The following is a 15,545-nucleotide window of genomic DNA, read 5'->3' on the forward strand; positions in this document are numbered from 1 at the left end:
CCACACGCCTATTGTTGATGAATTAACACATTACCAGTATTCCATTTGGCACTAACACTACTTATTTCTTTATTTTTTCCTACTGTGTAAAGATGATTTTCAGTAGATTTTACAAGTTAATACTCATGCTTTTCCTTAGTGACAAAAGCCAGAATGTCTTCTCCCTCCTACTCCAAATTGCCTTTCCTTCCTGCTGTTGCTTTACAGAAAGAAACAATGTTCATGTCTGCTCCTGTTATAGACTAATTTGTGTTGTAGGTAAATTAAAATTGATGCCTTAACTTGGAGTATGTCATGACTAACAAGGCTGTTGTTTCTCAAAAAATTGTTTTAACTGTTGATGCTAGAGGTGCTAATAGAATGCTAATAGAATTTATTTTTTTTATTCTCAACACATTCCTCACAACTCATACAACTAAAATTTCATTTTTGATTAGCTGCTGTAGTTTACAGATGCAGTCTGTAAAAAAAAAAACACACAACTATTGTAGAGTTTTATAGATCAGAAAGATTTTGATTTTTCTGAAATTAGAAAAGCAGATAGAAGATCTGTCTTTACTCTTTCATATATGTGAACAAAGTAGTGCCTTGTAATTCTTTGTGAGTCTCTGAGTCTTCACATATTCTCAAGTGAAATGCCACAAGTGTTTCTAAAGCTTGCTAAGAACAGCTTGTAAACTTTTTTTTTTTTCTTTTCCCTTTAAAGAGTAAGGCAGTGATTCTTCAGAGGTGGCAAGGCATGTACTCCTCAGTCATTGATGTTGGGGAGAAGTTGCGCATTGACTCCGATCCTGAGACCAGCGCTGCTATACAGGAGGGGCTCAGCCAGCTACAGCAGAACTGGGGGGACACCCAGGTCCAGCTGGAGAACATGAAAATGAAGCTCAGCAGCGTCCTGCAGGTAGTCAATGCCCTCTCCAGGGAGGAGCAGCACCCATGTTTCTCTCAAGAGCTTCCCTGTCCCACCATCCCCATGGCTGAGCTCTCTAGCAGCACAGCAAGCACTGAGCAGCAGCTCACTGCAGAGGATTTGTGAGGCAAGTGCCTGTCATGTGCCATCAAGGCCTGTGGGAAGCTAAAAGCATGGTCCCCACTCTCCGAAAGCAAATGATGTCTATATCCATTTGTTTCTGTGATAGAGGTTTCCACTTTGATTGCTTTCATGCTCCCCATGGCCTGAACCAAGAATACCTCTTGCTTTGAGGTATGAAGCCTGAGCTAATATTTAGCCTTAGATGGAGTTAGCATGACACGTTGCTCCTCCTCTAAACAAAAGGATAGATGATATTAATTTCCATAGAGCAATACATTTCTTTTTATGGCTAGACAGCACATAAGTATGTCTTAAAATTGAATTTCATCATTGATAGGATCCCCAGCCTCAAATTTATGCTAAAAACCTCTCTGTCATGTTGGACATAACAGAATGCTCTGTATGGCAAACCTTTAATATAACAGAGAGTGCAAGTTTGTTTTTTTGTAAATCCATGCACATAATTCTTGTGGATCATGATATGTGTCAAAAAGAAATCCAAATAACCATTATTTACTTCAGTGTGTTGAAGATGCTGCTCACCTATCCATATAGTACAGTATGTCATGATAAAGTATCCTAACCTTTTGTAACTTCTTGGGTCTCCTTGAGCAGAGTTGGAACTGCTGTGAAAAACAAACAAAAGAATTAGAAAGCAGGCTGCGAGAGCTGAAGGATGAAGTAAAAGATCAACTTCCAGTTGAAAATGAAGAACTCTACAAAGCTAAGGAACACATGAAGGTATTGAACAGGCATATTGGATTTATATAGATGTAGTCTTTGCACAGCACCTGATCCCTGTAAAGTCCATTTTTTCCATCTGTAAATTGTCTAAATTTTCCATCTTAGTCCAAAGTCCAAAATTTTCCATCTTAGCTGCTCTTTCAGTGCCACTGAATTTCTCTCCTTTATACTATCCTGATTGCTGCCAATCTGCAAAGTCCACCTGACCAATCTGCATGTATGAGGAAGGTTATTGCTGCAAAAAAATATATATATTGTTGTAGTACTTTTTCCTCCTTCTGCTACATTTCCACCATCTGAATTTATAAAATAAGCTGTTCCTCAAACAAGATGTTAAAACTCCCTGGTCCCAGCACAAGTCGGCTGCCATCCTAATGGTTGAATATTCGTTTTTGTTTTCCAATTCATTTTGGACAGGGAGCTCCTCAGGCAACAGACGTTGTAAGTCTGCAAAGCACCATGCACACCTGTGGGATCCAAGAATAATGAAAGAGAAAGAAAATTAGAGTAAGGGAGTGGCAAAAGCCCTTGCAGCACATAGTACACCATGAAAATTAAATGGCAAGGAAAGAATTTCCAAGGGATAGGAGACATTATGTCTGGACTGGTCAGTCTTTCATCATTCTTTTATGAAGTGAATTGTTGACCTATGTAGTGGGAACAAATAAGCTTATTAACAAGCCAAGGCTTTGTACTCATTATCAGCTGTCTGAAATCTTCATTGTGAGTTCAGGCTGCATTTCCCACAGCAGCAGTCTTGCTGTAGTCCTGAACTATTTGTGAAATGGCAACAGACAGCTTCTGCCTCTTATTCCAGCAAGAGAAATTCAGCCACAGAGGCATCAGGGTCAGACAGTACCAGTGCAGCTGCTGCTCTTGGATATCATGATGGAATAAAATACAGGACCAAAATGGTATGAGGGAGAAAGCACCTTGCCCTCCTCTGCATTTCCCTGTTTTATGGAATACACTTGTTTTTCTTTCAGGGCTAGACCGTATGTGAGGCTAGCAAAATCCTATTAAATTCCAGCACTGACTTCATTAATGCAGGGATTCAACACTTCTCAAGATAAATAAATGCATGTGTGCACATCTGTAAGCAGTAATTTGTTGTGAACGCATGTAAATGTTTCAGTCTCAATTTTTTACTTTTTTCCTCCAATGTTGAAGCAGATCACAAATTGTTTTTAGGATTTAGATAAGAGACTGGATCAAAAGACCTGTGAAAATACTCACATGGCTTAGACCCAGCACAGTTCTCTTGATGAAAACACTCACATTTTTTTTTCCTTTATGAGACAAATTGGATTCTATGTAAGAGCTCTTAATGTTAGAGGAGCCAGTGACAGTGTGACCACCTTGCAAAAAGGTACCTAATGCCTCGTGGGATGTGCTGTTTCCCAGCTGCATGCAGTGGTGTCTCTTTCAGGAGACAATTCTCTCACAGACTGGGAAAGTGCATAACCCTGCTATAAAGGGAAAGGGGAGCTGGGGGAAGGAAGCAGGAGAGAGAAAGTGTGTTTTTGTGGACGAGCAATTAAGGCTCCGGATTTCTGAGAAATCTGATGAAGTGGCTGTGAAGTCATTCATTAGCAAAGGGAACCAAATTTATTTTCTTAGCATTGCTAAAACTGGAAAAAAATGCAGGTAGAAGCAGCATGGCCAAAAAAAAAAAAAAAAAAAGGAGAGAGAAAGAAGTGGTCACATTTCTTCCTGGATGTGAAACCCCAAACTGCCCTGAAACCCCAAACTGCCCTGAAACATGGGGAGCTGCTGCCACTTTTGAGCACAGCAGAGGCTGCTGCTGCAGCAATTCATCAGCAGCATCTCTGCCCCAGGCTCCAGTGGGCTCCAAATCAGGCCCAGAGCCAAACACATGGGGACCCCGTCCAGTCCAGGCGGAGAGTGCTGCACAAGCACTGCACATTCCCCTCCTCTCCTCCCCCACAGGCCAGGCAGGGGATTAGCGAGCAGGTTTGGAAACCAGAGGAGCTTAGTGCCAAGGCTTGTTGTGGGTGCGTTTCCATGCAGGAGCTGGAGCAGTCGCTGGCGGACTGGGCCCACAACATGAAGGAGCTGCGGGCCATGAAGGTGGAGCTGGCGCACTGCATCCTCACTGAGGACATGATAGTGCTCAAGGAACAAGTCGAACACTTGCACAGGCAGTGGGAAGAGCTCTGCTTACGAGTAAGTTTTCTGTGTACTCTGGGCTTTTATATCAAGGTATTCATAGGGCTTGGATATAAACGGGGAGCAGGCTAGCAAATGGGATCTCTTTGGGGTTGGCTCACTTCTACAGTGTTGGGTGGGGATGGGGTTTCTCTTGGCACAGCTGACCAGGACTGAGTTTTACCCTTTGTTTCCTAGTCACAGTGCTGTGATTTTATTTTATTTTATTATTTTTATTATTTATTTTTTTTGCGAGATCTTTGTAACTAGTAAATGCTTGAAATGCATGGAGCCCAAATGCAGCTGTTTACTGGAATAGGTGGCTTTGTTCTGGGCTGCCAAAGGGACAGGGGCTGGGGGGAGGGAGACAAACACAGGAATTGCCAGAGGGGGTGAGGCAGGGAAAGGAAGGGGGAGGTCTCTGCAATCTGATGTCAAACAATGCCAGAAGAGTTGATAAAGGAAACTTAAATGTGTTTAAATGCTGACTTATTGGGTTTAAACACATTAAGAACTGGCTTGTCTTTTCTGTTGCAGTAAAATACTGTGAAACATTTGCATTCTTTGTGGCTTGTTGTTATTACACTTAATTTAGTGCTGCATATAAAATTGCTGGGGAAAACTTACCAGCAAAGTCACATGAACTTGATTCATTACGTTATTATGCACTTTGAATGTGTGTTTGCTTTGCCCTGTTAACAGAATTGGAAGCAAAATACTTCAGGGTCTTAAGTTGCTCTGGATGTCTCTACATGTCAGCAAGCCAAACTCTTGCCTCTTGTTACTCACAACTCCATAGCTTTATTTCACAGTTTACAAAGAAGTATTGAAGCAAGTTAGACCCAGCATTTCATGTCCAACCCTTACTCAGGCAAAGGTAAAGCAAGGCTGGTGGGAATACAGCCAGAGTTAAGGAATGAACAGCTACTCTTATTTCACAAACTTTGGTGTGATGAAATAGTTATTTGGGTTTCTTTTTGGCCTTGTAATGAGAAGGAAAAAATTAGACTCTTTGCTTTAAACTAGACAGTTAATCTACAACCAGCATTTTCTCTGGTATTGTTTCTGAGCTCTGAAAATAATGCCAGGCACTCACCCGCTCCCAAGAAGTATAGGCCATTAGCTTTAAATTGTAATGCCTGAGCCATTTTCCTAATGGAAATCTGTAGTTAAGCTTATAAATGAGATAACTTTGTTTTTCTTTCTTTTTGCCTGCTGTTTGAACTGGGGTGAACAGCCCTGAAAACTGAGCCACCTCAGCTGTACCCAATGACAGCCTATCCTTCTGGCTGTAGTAATTTCAGTTCAGATTCAAACTTTCTGCTTGGATTTCCTGAGGGAACAATGTTTCGGCCAGTCTATCTTGGAGGGAAGAAAGGGGTGACATAAATATTACTCAGTTTTTAGATACATAGAAATCTATGGTGGGAGGAAATCTATTCAGTGCTGCAGCAGCGAGACGTACTGAAATGTTTGCACAGCTCTAACAAGCCTCTGGAGAGCCTGCATCGATGCTCAGCACTGGGCATGAGTGTAAGAGAGCAGACTTTATGGGTCCTGCTGCTAGCACAACTGCTTTGTTTTGGCTATCAAATTAAAGGAGTCAAGATGCATTGTGTGAAAACAATCTGCAGTATAAATGGAAAGATGTGAAAGCCTTTAAGTGCTGCTAGACGGGACTGCAGCTGTCACGGTCATGGGAGCAGGGCAGCCAGATGCCTGTGCTGGGACACAAACACAGCTAATGAGCAGATGCACTCAAGGGATTAGTGTTTACATAGCTGCCCTTGCAAGGTACATGTAGGTCAAAGACTTAACTGTTCCTATGGGTGAGTATCCTGTCCTAGAGAACTGCTAGCATGCGGGATGGATCCCTGCTATACTTTTAGCCTCCCTTGGGAATGCCCAGAGAGCTCCTGCTCTTTGCATCGTGGATGCAAAACTGGAGCTGGTACCAGCACAGCTGGTCTGAGGAGAAAGTGCACAAAACAAGGCCTGGCTGGAAGGGCTCACGCTCCTAGAAGCTTGTCTGGGATTTTTTGACTCGTTCCCGTTTTATCCCCAATCTGTATTGGTTAGCCAACTAAAAGATGTTTTCTGCTTTTAAAATCTTGCTTTGCCCCAGGGTTAGCAAGCGAAAACAGAGTTGGGGTCATTTCAGGCTTCAGTGATGGTTGTGCTGACAGGCATAGCCTCCTCTATTAATGACGTTAACTCACCTCCACACATGGGGGGATGCTGCAGCTCATGGAGGAAGGACAAGATTTCCCTTCATACCTCTCTGGCTGAGGGTACAAGTGGGCATCCCAGAAGCAGAGGCACTCCTAGGGCTTACGGAGACTTTCTTAGTTCCCTGGGGTCTCCAGGAGGCTTTTTCCCAATATGAACTTTGGAGACTGTTTCCCTGCCCCCCAGGACATTGCCCTCATCCCTTTACTGAGATCAGCATGAAAGATTTGGAAATCTGTTTCACTTTCCCATCCCCTCCTTAAAAATAAAAGTCAGAATTTAAAGGACAAGAGCAATATGATGGGAGACGACTTGGTGCCTTGCATTTTGATCCCAATGTCTGCTATAGGATGGTATTTGTAGGGTCTACTTGTAACCAAGAGGAGCAAATTGTTAAGTTCAGTCTTATTTACACAAAGTTTATTGGTGAGAACCTGTTTGTTTTGTTTAGTTTCACGTTGTTTTGGTAGAACTTGTACCACTTTTCACTTTCTTTCTCCCATATGTCTTATTACAGGAATCCACCAAAGTGGATAAATGAATATAAATATATATTTTAAACCCCTAGGCAAGAAATAAGTTCTGTTAGCTAGTAGAAGACTGACCCTACTCCTACCTGATATGGTGGAGCAGTGAACTTTGCTGGTTGAGGTAGCATCAAGCCTTAATTTCCCTGTCTAGACAATTTGTTTATCCATTGTGGCAAATATAACTTTGAGGGAAAAATTGACAGTTTTCAAGAGAAAAGATAGATTTTTGATGCTGTTTTTTTTTATTTCAAGACCTGATGAACAAATGGAAAGAAAACTGGTATTTATAGAGATTAAGAAAAAAAAAAACTGCAGTCAGTAGTTACAAAGTTTCTCTTACAGCTACAGAAAAAAGAGCTTACCTGGGTGTGACTTCTTTTGTGTTATATTAGGGGCCATGTTAAATAGTGTGAGGTAATTATATATTTTGTATTACTTCTTTGTTTGACATTTTGAGGTTTTCACTGAGCAATACTTAAATTGTTACATAATCATTATTTATAAAGCTGTCACTCAGTTTAATTCTTCTGAGGGAGAGAATCTGGTGTTTGCTAGGCACCTTTTGGCCCCGCCATCCAAAATAACGTGTAATAACAATCTGCTTGCTGGCTTTGAAAAGAAAGCTGGAGATATTTAATAAGTGCTCCTGCAGAATGGATATGATCAAATGCAGGCTAGAAATTAGAGGGTTTATAATCACTGGTTTCCTTCCTGAGAGAGAAGTTTCCAGCAGTTAATGTGTGTGCTTATCCATAGGTGTCTCTGCGTAAGCAGGAGATCGAGGACAGACTCAACGCCTGGATTGTGTTCAATGAAAAGAATAAGGAGCTATGTTCCTGGCTGGTACAAATGGAAAGTAAAGTGCTACAGACTGCAGATGTTAGCATTGAAGACATGATAGACAAATTGCAGAAGGTGAGTAGCAACACCGCTTTGCTTCAATTGCAGCCTGATAGCTGGTTATAGAACAGCCGTTCCTCATCTCTTCTTTGCCTCCCAAAAGTGACGCATGGTACAAAACCAGCAAGCACAGGCTTTTCTGAGAAAACGAGCTCTCTATTCTAAACTCTTTGTGATGTTCAGGCTTGGAACAAAATGCAAAACAGAAGTGCCACCTAACTACATTTAGGCATGAGCGTGATGTGTGAGAGCGGTGGTGGTGAGGGACTGAGTTGTTGCAGATGTTGGGTACACACACATCTACAGCACTGCCTACAGCTTCCCTGGCCACAGATCAGTGATGTCTGGGGAGCATCAGCCCCTTGTCCCATGCCAGCAGTTATGAAACAGGCGGACAGAGGGCAAAGAAAAGACTGAATGATGGGAGTCAGAGGTCTTACATCAGCCAAATTAGAAGTTACCATAACCACAAATAAAAGCTAAAAAAATCAGTTAGTGGTTTCTAATACTAATAAATTAGTTTGATTTTAAATGGAATCTTTTTTATTTCTTTTTTTTTTTTTCCTGCACTGTGCTTACCATGGCTTAAAGGTCTCACTATCTAATCCCAGATCTCCTCTGGATAAGAATACTAGCAAAATAAAGCCATCCCAGACTTGATTTTGGATTCTTTTGTAGTAGGTTGATTGAAACATTAAATCGGGAAAGCAGAGGCAAATATAGAACATTACACTGCTATTTTTAGGAGTACTTACTCCCAGCACTTACAAGTCTTTAAGCTGCTTATTTTTCATAGTGGCTTCATTGTAAGAATACTTTTCCATTGATTTTTTTTTCCTCCTTTTTGCTGTTGTTTTTGAGTGTGAAAGAAGTTTTTAATATAGAAACCTCAGCCACCACAAGCCAAACCTGCCCTCACATCACAGATGCTGGGAAAGAAACAGGTAGCTTTGTTTTTCTTTGCCCATGAATTGAGCAATGTTTGTATGTATTTATCAGGATTGCATGGAAGAAATAAACCTGTTCAGTGAAAATAAGCTTCATTTGAAACAAATGGGTGACCAGCTAATCAAAGCTAGCAACAAGACCCGAGTTGCTGAAATAGATGATAAACTCAACAAAATCAATGATCGCTGGCAGCATCTCTTTGATGTCATTGGAGCGCGGTAAGAAAATGATTTTCAGTATTTTACATGAGATAAAAGTCAGTCTCTTTGCTAAAAAGACTTCCCTGCAGAAAGTCTCCGGCTTGGTTAACATTTGGGTCTGATGAAGCGGGTGGTTGTGCTATGAAAACATAGTTCTAGTGCTTAAATGGGAATGGGATCTGAATTAATGGTGACACGTGAGCCGTGAAAGATTAAGCAGAAGCTGCCTTCTTAAGATCTAACATTTAGTCTTTAGATAAAGTCTTTCAAGGTATATATCTCAAAGTATATTTGTATTTGGTATGGTGTAAGAAAGAACATTTTGCTTTTATAACAGCACTTTTCTGTTCACATTTTACAGTAACATGCCACTTCTAAAACACTTCTATGATCATTTATGTCTTGCAGTATTAGTTTTACTGTAAGCTGTTAATTGTAGCACTTTTTAAATGCAGATTAAATTACATAGTATTTTAAAACTGAGATAAAGAACTGATGGGATGTATAGAGATAGATCTAGCATTCAAGCAGTCTCTGCCAACAGAGCACTTGTCTTTCTACCTGAGATGTCTTAAGGCTTTACATTCAGACAAGTGTATGGTGGTGCTTTGGGTTACATTAGTGTGGATTTGCATAGAACATGAATGTAGCCCCCAGTGTGGAATATGCAAGGATATTGCAGCCACTGGGGACTTGGTGTGTGGCTTTATGACAGTTCCTGTGTTCTTATCCCTAAAGATCTAGAGCATATCAGGTTCTACTTGTGATATCTGTCAACTTTGCATTCAGGACCAGGGTAATGAACTGGCAAAACGTGGTTTTAAGCAGTAGGTCCAAGTTTATCAGGCTGCCTAGTGGGCTTTGCTGGTCCTCTTGGACTTAACGTGTAATGGAGGTGTTTCAGCATATGGCTTTGTTTTGCAGCATAGATGTAGTGCATCTTCTCCCTTGCCTTACTGTGTGGAGCGGGGCTGGCAGCCAGGCTGGTCTCAGCTTCTTAGTTTTAAGTACCCACCAGACTAGATGCTCACACCAGGTTGAGTTTACTTTGCCCTGTTTTAACATTGTGGTATGCTTTAGGGAGCTAAAGAGGAGGCCCCCCTGTGCTTTTGGGTAGCCTCTCTTAAGCTCAGAGGCTGGGGAGGAGGCAGCGCTTGTACTCATCGTGGATGTTACACAAGCTGGGCCCCTTTGCGAGGGAGCAGAACAGAGCAGGGAGCTTTGGGCTGGAAGTGAGATGACCTGTGAGCACAGGTTGTGATGCCCCGTGCTGGTAGACTGTCTCCTTTCTTTTCAGTTTTCTTTTGCAAAATCCCTTCAAAAAATAAAAATGAAGCTATGTTAAAAGAGCAGATGAAAGCAATGTGGTGGTAAAATTTCTGTTGGGTCCTGTTGCATGAAGACATCACAATCCACGTGTCTTTACGCTATCTCAGATATCAGCCATCACCAGTTTCATTTGATGTGTGGGATGGGTTGGCTGCAGGGAGCTTGGAGGGTGTAGGGTATGGTATGGGGGTTGTGCACCCATTGCTGCACAGTGGAGGAGAGACAGCAGTGCTGCACATCTGCCACCCATGGCAGCACACCTTTGTCTTGGACACTGCTTCATTTCTTGGGGAAGATAAAAAGGATGAAGCAAATGTTCCAGGACAGGACTACTGGAGGGTCTTGAAGGTCTTGTGGTTGAAGCAGGAGAATGCTGCCTGGAGGGAATTTGTTAATTTCTGCTGTGGTAGGGAGGCAATCTTGTCTTGCTCCTGAAAGAGCTGCAGTGAAATCAGGAGGTGGTTTTGCTCTTGTCTTTTCAGTAGCTGCTGCAAGCAAATTGAATTGAAAATTTTCAGGGGGTTTGGGTGCTGAATCTATGACCACTTGAATTTTATTTTTTTTTTTTGACAATTATAATGACTTCAGCACTTCATATTAAAAACACAAGCAGCTGCTGCCTTTATTTGTACTTGTGGGCATGCAACAGCCTGCTGCATTGCTTCCCTGGATATCACAGGGACAAAGACCAAATCTCATACTGTCTTCATGGCAGGCCAAGGCATGGACAGTAAGTTCAGTACAGAGCCATGCACTGAGTAAGAGGAGAAGGTGTATATTGAATAGCTTTGTGTTGAAAGTTGACCCTCCATCCTGGATACTGAATCTTCCTAGTAGATAAGCACTGTGGTTAGTGAGTGTAGAACAGCCCGTATCCAGGAGGAAGTCCAACCAGGATTTGCAGGCAATTTCAGTTCTGTGGTTTCAGATATCTCCGTGGCTGACACAACAGCTTGAGTAACGTTTATCTTTCCTTTATTACAAGGTGTGTGTGTGTGCGTGTGTGTGTATCTGTGGGATACCTAATGAAAGCAAAGCAGTCTCAAACCAATCTACCAACACAGAACATTCCACCTGATAGCTTATTTCACCTTTTTAAACTAATAAACGTCCTGGGACAGATGGGCAAATTAGGTGAGCTCTTCATTTAGTCCTTGAAGTGATTCCCTTAGTTCATGGTGACAAGCCCAGATTTGCCATATGGCAGCACTTGTAGGACTTAACACTCCCATTGTATGCGTGTGCTCAGCTTGCGTGCTGACAAAAGCCTTGCTGCATACGTTGCAGCCAGAGGGTGGCTTGGTGCAAACTTGGGAAGGCCTCAAAAAGTTAATTTTACTGGGACAAAATAACCATTAAGACGATGGCATGCCTGGGAAGGAGAACAAATGAGTTTCTGTTCAGCTCAGAAGATTCTCTTACCAGGGCAGGTTCTCGTGTCAAAGTCTCTGTTGATAAAGGGGGAATGTAAACATACCGAGAGGCAGAAAGAAAGCCTTGTGCTGACTGAAAATGAGCATCAAAACTCTTTTGCTTTTCTTCTCTGCCCCCTGGCCTTGTGGCAGCTCTCTGTGAGAGAACCCACCATGTGCTTGCACATCCACCCAAGTGAAGGCCTGAAAGCAGGAGAGAGGGAGCGCATGGGCTGCATGCGGGTGGGCAGACAGCCAAAACCCCACGGAGTGGGATTTACATCCCCAGCGTGCTCTGGAGCAGCGCTCCCAGGCTGTTTTGTATACACAGACACAGTCCTGTCCCTCGTTATCCTTCCCTAGCCTGTTTACCAGCAATATGAACTTCGTGCTTCGCTTCCCAGCCCAGCAGGGAAAGGTTTGCCATACACGGTGCCTGCAGACAGACCTAATGAGCACCCATGAGTCACAGGAGGGCGTCTGCACAGTCCTGGAGTGGTGCTTGAGCCTTCAGGAAAGCCACCACCACCTTCATCCATGGCTGCCTCTGGCAGTTTTGGGTCCGTAGACTGCTCTCTGCAATAACAAATACACCTTTTGGTACCTCCTGGCATCCTGCAGCTCTTCAAGCTGTAGAAGAGGGGTGCCATTTCTAAGCTGCTCTGGCTGTGGGCACACTGTGGTGTGTTTTCTTACTTGATGGCTTTGGTTCATGAAAAAAAGACACACTTTTTGTGTTTGTATCAATAGGTTAAAATGCCTGACCTTAAATGCAAACATGAAAGTGCAGGGAAGCTAGCAGGACCAAGAGCCTCCTTATTGTTTTAAATAAGAATCCTTGGCAATTAGGTCTTCTCCCTGTGTGTTTTTGTCCAAGAATCTTAAATTGCAATGACCAAAGTCAGCCCCTTCCTTCCCACACTGAAGAAGGAGATACAAGGTGTTTTCCAGTTTTGTTGAGTAGCCCAGCTGAAAGTTCCAAACAGAGTCTGCAACTGCTCAGCTTGCAGTAACATGGGAATGAATTGAAGCTCTCCAGTAACAAACCTTGTACTGTGCAGGGATGCCACAGGAGTTATTGGGGATCTCCAGCGAGCTGCTGCTCTGTGCTTTCCCTTCATCCCTTCTTTTTCACCGCTGCTGGGCTGCTCCGATGGCTGCTCCAGTGGCAGTGGGCCCCGGCTTTGTAGGTACAGGGGGCGAGCAAATTCGTGTCTCCTCTCAGGTGTTTTCCGTGTTTATTTTCTGCCACGTTGCCTGCCCTTTGGCAGGGCAGGCTGTCAGGCACCACGTGTTGGCGTGCTGCAGCTGCAGTCGTGCAGCCTTTCGGTGTGGGTGCACTCCGAGCTCAAAGGTCTTCGAAACTGCTACAGACGGGTTTTGCACAGCAAGCGAAACAAAGTGTGCTGCAGTAAGGCCCCCGGGTAAACGATACAGGAGAACGATACTGGTTCGTGGCAGTACCACTGTAAAATCTCATTCTTTACAATAATTTTGGTGGAAAAAAAAATAATCAGCGCAGTCGAAATCTCACTCTCAAGGTGCCTGCTTCCTTTCCGTGCTCTCCGGGCTCCCTGTCCTTTAGGGATTATGCCTCTGTTTGGCACAAGAGCTGTGACAGGACTCATTATCTTATCAGGCAGGATGGCTGGGCTTATTTTGGTTACGCAACACATGCTGAGGTGTGCTGGGAGCCTGGGGGGAGCTGGCCGTGCTGGGAAATCTGGGTCTTCTGTGAAAGTCCAGGTCTTCTGCGTGCTGCTGCCCTTCCCCATGTCCACCTGCCGGGTGGGAGGGCGATGTCCTGGGTCTGTGTCTCAGTCCGACTGTCCTGAATGTGTTCAAACCTGGGCCACAATCAGGTTAAACTGTCACAGCGACTGCAGCCTGGGTATGATTTCACTGTGCAAACTGTCTGAATGCCTCTCAAGGTGTGAGGTGTCTTTCCAGGCACTTTTTTTTGCTGCCCTTGATTGAATGTGAGCGATTGGCAAGCTAATACAGGTCTGCAGAAGGCTACCTGAACACTGAGAGACTTTGATTTCAAACCCATTCCTTGCATTTTTGGTGGGATTATCACAGCTTTTTTTTTTTCTTCTTTTTTTTTTCCTGTTGGTATTTGCTGGGCAGGGAGTGACTTTTAATCCAAGGTTCTCTGACTTCTGCCTTATTCTCCCGCCCCATGATCTCTGGCAGTCATAACACCCAGAAATTACGACCGTGTGTTTTTCCACAAATGAATGATATCGTAAATGAAGATTAGGGGTTGTTTTGTCCTCAGCATAACAGGATCCTTGCACTGAAGGCCTTCCGCCTGCACTCGAAGGTTAAAGAGAGGACAGGACAGTGTGTGGGAGATTTAATTCGTACTAAATACCTGGGATATAATGCTAAAGGCGAGAGAGAAGAGCGCAGTGGAAGTAAGGCTACATCTGTGTGCGTGGTGCCTGTGTGTGGATGTACATTTTCTTGATTTTTTGGGCTCGCTTCAATTTTACCCTGCTGCAAATCATCCGGGTCTGAGGCTCAGATCCTGCTTTCCACCGAGCAGAGACGAAATGAGCACCGAATCCACCTTTCTCAGTGCCGAAGCCTCCAGCCTGCAACCTTTTTGTCGCCAGCCGCGGGCAGCCGCTCTGCGTGCGTCTCTTGGCGTGCTAATTCTCTCGTGTCAGAATATAGCTCTCGGGGTTTTGTGCTGAGGAGGGATGCGGCCATTTGCCAGGTAAAATGCCAACCCCAAAAACGCAGGGTGGGGGGTTAAAACAGGGGAAGAGCCACCGTGGTGGCTCCCCCAGCTTCGGGGGGTCGGGGAGGAGGACGGGCGAGCCTCCCCCCCTCAACGCGGGATGCTAAAGCGGCGAATAAATAGGGCATCTGTGGAGGAGGGGTTTCCTCATCCTACGCGTGCCGTGGTCGCCCAGGCGGTCGGTCCCCTCGCGGCTTGGGCTTTGCGAGCCGAGGAATGGTTTATTCTGGCGAACCGTAAGTGCCATCCGGGCGAGAGGTGCCGGGCTCGGTGGCGGTGGCGGTGGGTTGCGGCCTGGGGCGGCGGCGGGGAGGGCTCCGCAGCGTGGATGCGCCAGCGCCTCGCCGCACTCCGCCTTGGACAAGTGGATGAGCGAGGTGCCGAGCGGGAGACGCGGCGCTTTGAGCAGGAGGAGCAGCGCTCAGGGCCTCTTGGTTAAAAAAGCAGCCGGCTTTGGGGGTCTTGCACCCGAGGCGGTGGAGATCCGCAGCAGCAACCTTTTGGTCTGGCTGGCGGGGGGATGCGAGGAGAGCCTTCCCCCAGCACGCCCGTGTTTGCTCTGCTCACCGTGCTAACACAAGCCACAAACACAGGGGCTTCCTGTCATTTTACGAGCTCCGGTTGCTCGACAGAGAAATCTCCTCGTATTTTACATCAAGGCCTAAAATTCGCTGTTGACATCACCTCTCCAAATCGGGTCTTTTGTCCCTCACATGGTTAAGCTCGCCTGCAACTTACTGAACAAAGGTTTCCGGGTTTCGTGCATCTCATTTGCTGTGCGGGGTAGTAAACAATCCTGCCAGCTGGCACGGCAATTTCAGCCCCTCCACAGATAAAAATAAATGTCTGTAGTATCTTCTCCTGCCTGGCTAGAATGACATTTGTGCTTGTGAGTGAGAGCTTGGGATATACATCAGGATGTTTTTCATTCTGTTAGACGCTAAAATTTGAACGTTATTTATTGCCTTTTGAGCTCTCCTGTGTCTTTTCCTGCACTTTGACAGCTGATGTAACGCAGCTGGCAGGCATTTTGTAATCCTTTATGTCTGTGTGAACACATTTCAGTCAACCTGGAAGTGCCTTATAACATTAGATAATTCCTGAGTATTTACTACGAAATATTCTGCTGCTTCTTGGGGCTGTGCAGTGCTTCAGCCTGCAGTGACCCTCGTGCACTTCTCCCATAACCCAGCGCTGGCAGCTTCAGCAGGGGCATTAAGAGCCAAATCCAATCTCGAGTCAGGTCAGTTAGTCCTTCTGTTCACTTTTGCAGCCGGCTATTAGTTATAAGCGACTACTTTT

General features: G+C 44.5%; 1 protein-coding gene across 6 annotated transcripts in view; it reads left to right on the forward strand.

Moving 5' to 3' along the window:
* SYNE2 (spectrin repeat containing nuclear envelope protein 2) overlaps positions 1-15,545 on the forward strand; it is a 187,370-nt gene that overhangs the window by 146,773 nt on the left and 25,052 nt on the right. For all 6 annotated transcript variants that reach the window (XM_072038197.1, XM_038179355.2, XM_072038196.1 and 3 more), the window contains 5 exons: positions 707-901; positions 1,649-1,774; positions 3,809-3,964; positions 7,462-7,620; positions 8,605-8,771. In XM_072038197.1, the coding sequence (XP_071894298.1) occupies positions 707-901; positions 1,649-1,774; positions 3,809-3,964; positions 7,462-7,620; positions 8,605-8,771 (803 nt within the window). The remainder of the gene's footprint in view (positions 1-706; positions 902-1,648; positions 1,775-3,808; positions 3,965-7,461; positions 7,621-8,604; positions 8,772-15,545) is intronic.

The sequence above is a fragment of the Anas platyrhynchos genome, chromosome 5 (genome assembly GCF_047663525.1).
Source record: "Anas platyrhynchos isolate ZD024472 breed Pekin duck chromosome 5, IASCAAS_PekinDuck_T2T, whole genome shotgun sequence".
Lineage (NCBI taxonomy): Eukaryota > Metazoa > Chordata > Aves > Anseriformes > Anatidae > Anas > Anas platyrhynchos.